This window comes from Temnothorax curvispinosus, unplaced genomic scaffold, assembly GCF_003070985.1.
Source record: "Temnothorax curvispinosus isolate PA1 unplaced genomic scaffold, ASM307098v1 QBEX01013686.1, whole genome shotgun sequence".
Taxonomy (NCBI): domain Eukaryota; kingdom Metazoa; phylum Arthropoda; class Insecta; order Hymenoptera; family Formicidae; genus Temnothorax; species Temnothorax curvispinosus.
In genome coordinates this window covers 156,847-162,846 of record NW_020223466.1, presented here as the reverse complement: position 1 = coordinate 162,846, position 6,000 = coordinate 156,847, and the positions used below count along the sequence as shown (strand labels likewise).

The following is a 6,000-nucleotide window of genomic DNA, read 5'->3' as shown; positions in this document are numbered from 1 at the left end:
TATTTCTAAATTATATACTACAAAGCAATAATAATCTGTTAATTTGTTTGTTAAAATAAATAATCTTACGAGTTTTATCAGAAAGGCTTATCCATTAGCTAAACATTTGTTGATACTGATATTTTAATTTAACAATAACATACGAATTTTCATCTATCCATAAATGTATATTATAAAAATTTATTACGCCTGCTATCCATCTAGCTATATTAATAAATAAAATGTTAGCTATAAAAGAAACAAATTTACAGTACGTTTTCTGAAATGCCATTGACAAAATACCTTTACTGAATAATTCGAAAAAATAAAGAGTTACACTCACATTGAACGTTGTCATTCGCGTATATAACATTTGTTATTTAAAGAATTCTGTAAACAGTATAAACACTAATACTTATATATTTGCTGCACTTTTCTTAGCACTAGTCTCAAGATCTTTTACACCTCTTTTAAAACGTAGTTTTTTTACATCTAGAACGGAAACAGACTTAGGTCGCTCGTAAGTCGCAAACTAATTGTAGATAAAAAAGAACCTTACAGAGCCGATAAAACGTTTTGAAAAATGTATGATGTTATTAGACAGTCTGAATATTTTTAGCACAGACACAACGTACAGCAAAGCTATTTCAAGTAAAACATAAATTACATGCCGACCATTTCCTCATAAAAATAACGAGATTTACCATTGATAATAAATTTATATTTTAAATTGCATATCTAATTGATAATCTCGATTGTCTATTGAGATTCTACTCAATAAATCAAGCACATTTACGTATTAAAGAGTATCATGATAATAATGGATAATCCTTTATCCTTATACTAGAACAGATGCGGATATGTAACTTACATTATCGAAATAGAAAATCGCTGTTTACATCAAAAGAATTAATTTACTAAGTTATGCTGACTAAATATTTTTTCTTTAATTTAATAAGTTTTAAAGCACTTATTTAAAACATTTTGTGTATTTTGGTATATAATGTGTATTTCTTTGTATAATTTTACACTAAATTGATTAAACAGATACAAACACGGCTAATCAGAATCGTTCGTTAAAGAATCGAGGCTGGTCGAATACTGCAAATATAATTTCGGTTCTTGGCGGGCCAAAACGGTTTCTCTTTGTCCTTTGGCACGATTTGTGGAATTCGTTGAACCGTCACAAAGAGAGGAATCAATGATGCTAAACACTTTCCATTTTAAAAATAATAAATATAGAAGAGTAAAAGAAATTAAAATGATAATATTAGAATGTTTAATTCAAAATATAACATTATAATTTTGAGGTTTTGAAACTCTTTTAGTGTTTGAAAAGCATTCAAATATGCAAAACGCAAAATATGCGAAAAATATTCAGAGAGAAAAATGCCTATTACAGAAAATTGAGGGAAAATAACAGATTGAGAGAAAAATATCGATAAGAAAAATGAAAAAGTTGTTTAAACTAAAAAGACATAGTACTGTTTATAAAGTTTATATCTATATATTATAACTATTTTGCTGTTTTACTAAATATTACTTTTTTTCTTGTAACAAGAGAAGAATAATACTTCTACTAAGGAGAAAGTATGATACTTCATATATTTTTTTATCTAATTATTATTTTTTTATTTAAATATTTACATAAATTTCTTTTTCTTTCCATGCATATGCATGATTTTCACATTTTTTGAACTACTGTTTAATTCTTTTTTAGGAATAGAGATTTATAATATTAAAATGCCTATTTTTTCATTGAGAAGAAAAAAGATTTCTAATAACCGTCAACAACGAAATAGTAACAATGCTCGTTATTTTTAGTCTCGTAAAAGCACGCATTATGCTTCAGATTTTACATCGTCCTATCTATTTTAGTGACGCTGTTGCTAAATATGTAACATCGAGTGTGTGATAAATTTAATAAACATTCTACACATGACAGTATAAAGATACTCAACTTTACGATCCATCCGGCACTGTCGGAGTTTTAGATATCTTTTTAAATACAACTTTAAATACCTTAATTTTATAATCTTCTTAATAATTATTTTATCCAATTTTCTCGAATAACCCTGATTATTTTGTTATAAGTGTATTTGTTATAAGATTTTTTTGTTTTATACATTCATTGTATATATTATTTTACTTTAGGAAATATAGTTAACAACCAAATGAGGTTTAAACTATCATCGTGACGAAGTTCTTTGCGACATTATCGTACGCGGAAGCGATAAGCTTCTTTCTATCGACATATGTAATGCATACATATTTGTACAAGGTTACGTTTCTATTGTTTCGAAGAATTGTTTTGAACAGTATTAACAATGAAATTCATACGTTTAAAAACTAAATCATATTAATATCACGCATAAAAATTAAAGTTTTATGCGTAATATTAATATTTTTTTCAATTCTTGATATTATTTTATTATTCTGTTTATTGTTTCTTGGTTATATACTAATCATAATTAAAAATAAAACAACATCTACAAAAAATGTTAATTAAAATTATAATATATATGAAATATATTATTTTATCTTCACACAAATGTTAAAAATATATAACAATTATTAATGTATAGGTAAATTGGTATTATAAAATTAAAAATATAAAAATTAAATGTTATAAACCTGTAATAAACATTAATATTGACAAAATTTTTGTTTTAAATTTAATTAATTTTTTTTTAAATTGCTTCTATTTTTAATAAAATTAATTTTTATGTTAATTATTTACGTTGGTATGAGGTATAAAAAGATTGAGTAGGCATTATTTATTCAGTTTGATGAAAACTATATTCTCTAAATTTTAAATCATTTTTTAACACAAGTAATTTGCTTATTCACAAATATGTTTTAATTATAATAAAATTCTTTTGTACTTACATCAGTCGATGTAAGAAACTATACCAAGGTATCATCATTTATTATTACGCAATTTGTGACTGTTTAACAACGTTTTCTTTTTGGAGTTCTAAACAATACAATAGTCAGTCAACTAACTAACATTGTTAGTTCCTGTCTAGGAAATTTTCGCGACAAGCAAAAATGAGCTCACGTTATAATAGTACCTCATTATGGTTGCCACTTCACCATAAGTGGAATCTAATACTTTGGTATGCAACAATTCGAATTATTTCATCAGACTCATCTTTAAATGACGGAATTCCTTACCTGTTCAACAGAGGGCCTGATTCTCCCTTAAAGCTGATTCTATTGAAGGTTCTTCTTTTAAATGTGCTTAAGATATCTCCTCTCTTTTGATTGACGGTTTCACCTATCTCCTCTGCAGAATCTTCACTGCATAATTTTACCGCAACTGCAGCTGCCGGCATCGACGTGTGCACCAATAATTCGCCTAAAGGCACAGTATGGGGATCTGTGATAGTCGAGGGTTCTTCCTCATGATCCTTGTAGTCCATTTTTTCTTTTCTTGTTACTCTCATTTTAATTCTCTCTTAATCCATTAATATTTCTGAGATATTATTTGATAAAATAATTGATTGAATTAGATTGAATTACGATTTTAATTAAAATTCGCAATCTTTTTCTCTTTTTAAGAATAATTTAAAACAAAGAGAATAAATAAAGAATTGTTTAATTTCGATTATCTTATTTCTATAAAATCAAAATTTCTTTTATTTAAATGTTATAACATGATTATTTATTAGTAATGAAGATATTTTTCTCATTATATCATCAAATAATAATATTATAATATTTAAGAGATTTAAGAATATAAAAATTATTTTAATTTAATGATTTTAGAGCGTTAAAAAGGATTTTCTTGTCGGAGAATGTGAGACTATATTAATACATTTAAAAATTCTGTAAAATTTTATATTTGTACTTATATTTTAAGTTAGAATAAAACTACAGTTATATTTTGCATTAAAATTATATTATATATTACAATTATAATAAATATTTAAAATTGTAATATATGTTTAGTATTTAACAAATTTTCATATTATGTTTTACTTTTAATTTTCATATTCAGATAAAGATCTTCTAACAAATCCAACAGACGATTTATTGAGAAACTTGAAATACGGTTTAAAGACCATATGTCGTTCTTCACATCGCGATTTATTTGACTTCCTTGAATTGATGACGAATGTGTTTTACTAATTTCGAAGAATTTCAAATACTCTTTTGAGAAAATATAATATGCAATTTATTCTTATGAACATTCGTGTTTGAATACTTTACTTACTTTACGGACACTTGTTGCTCATGTATATTTATACATTCACTTAATTTTTCACCGTGCCTTTTTTCTATTCCAAAAACACACTTTATTTTATTTAAACATATCCGAATATTTTATAATATTGCTATACTATCACACATCATACACATATAAAAAATATTTAATCGTTTTTAATTTTTATTTTTAGGATTTTATGTTTAGTCTTGATTTTTATGTTAAATTGAAACTTATTTTCTTTTCTCTTTTTTTAATTTAATTTATTTAATGTGATAATTTTTATACAAAATAATTTATTAATTCCTTTTCGCCAAACGATGAGCGATCCTCTTAATCCGATCTTGCCACTATGCATTTTATATTTGCTTCGTCACTCACAAATTCACTTGTTATGTCGTCATTCCACGAAGATAGATATTTAATTATAACTTAAGATCCCTTTGAGCACAGCATACAGTATAATCACAAATTGAAATCTACGATAGTATAGCGATAGTAAGAAGTTATTGATCCACAGATTGTTCGGGAATTGGTGGCAGTCATTTTGCGCGTTCGACCGAGGCTCCGCCGAGATTGCGGCAAAGCGCGATCGCAAGAATCGTCAAGCGAAAATAAATCGCGTTAGTGCGCGTGGGCGAACGTGAGCGTGAGTGCGTACAAACGCGGCGTATGCACGTCATCATAAAAGAGGAACGTGACGTGACGTGTGTGTGACCATGCTGCGCGGGATATAAGATTGCGCCGCGGTATCATGAACTTTGATTTTTTAGATTCTAGCGCAACAATAAATCCATATCAATTCACAATTTGCAAAGATTCCAATAACTATGACAACTTGATACGAGAATGGTTTTCGAAAGTATTTTAAGTGATAATCAAAGTCAATGTCGCTGCAGTTAATTATTTTCGAATTGACAAAAAACGTATAGGATTTAAACATTGAAATATTACCTAAGTTAATTTAATGTTATTATTAATTCAATGTACATTATAGAGTCGTTATGTTTAAAACATCTATATTTAAGATAAATGTTTAAAATATTTTTTAATACTACATTGTTTTAAATATATTTTAAAGAAATGTGAAACATATTTTTTTTTTAATTTAACATAGATTTTAAGAGAATAATATTCGTAATTTTTATTCGTATATAACGTTTATTTCTATTTATATAGATAATTATATTGAAAAATTAGAGTAGACAATATTCTTTGCTTCAAGCTGTTCTTAATTTATCTTCCTTTTTTATGTTTCTATTCTATAATATATTCTTTTTATTTATTTTGATATTTTCTGTGAACTTTGCACCTCCTTCAGTAGAATAATCGCAGAAGACAGGTGTGGTTAATTAGCCCAGGGGATTAAATTTAAATTGCAAAATAGAGAAAGAGCAACGGAAGGTTAGTAGTTTCGCAAGAATCTATTTCGGTCTTTGTTTGGAAAGCACTCACTGAACGTTTCTTGTACAAAGAATGTGATATAATAAACTAATAAAAAAACTTATTTTAACTAACATTTAAAAAATAGTATAATTAAATAGAAAAATATTATATATTACAAATTGTATGAAAATTATATTGACCAAGATATACACAATTGGAACTAAAAAATTAGTAGTATAATTATAAAATAAAGGACTTGTATGTATTAATCCTCCATTGTCCCTGTATAAAGCGAATCATAGCAAAGTTCACTAAACTTGAAACTAGTTTTCTTTATTATGATTCGGTGCTTATATGAAAACATTAACGTTTACTGTACAAGGGCAATAAAGAGTTAAACAAAATAAATTATTAAATGAATTAAT

The 6,000-nt window shown here is 26.2% G+C and overlaps 1 protein-coding gene across 9 annotated transcripts in view; it reads right to left on the bottom strand.

The window, feature by feature from the left end:
• Positions 1 to 4,350, bottom strand: part of LOC112463812 (G protein-activated inward rectifier potassium channel 3-like) — an 18,170-nt gene extending 13,820 nt beyond the window's left edge. For 5 of the 9 annotated variants that reach the window (XM_025030414.1, XM_025030411.1, XM_025030410.1 and 2 more), the window contains exons 1-2: positions 4,199 to 4,350; positions 3,157 to 3,457 (exon numbers count right to left, since the gene is read on the bottom strand). In XM_025030414.1, the coding sequence (XP_024886182.1) occupies positions 3,157 to 3,428 (272 nt within the window). In that variant the 5' untranslated portion in view covers positions 3,429 to 3,457; positions 4,199 to 4,350. Of the gene's footprint in view, positions 1 to 322; positions 836 to 3,156; positions 3,458 to 4,198 lie in introns of those variants that run through there. The other 4 variants (XM_025030409.1, XM_025030417.1, XM_025030416.1 and 1 more) reach the window with 4 other exon arrangements.
• Between the last annotated feature and the right edge of the window lie 1,650 nt (positions 4,351 to 6,000).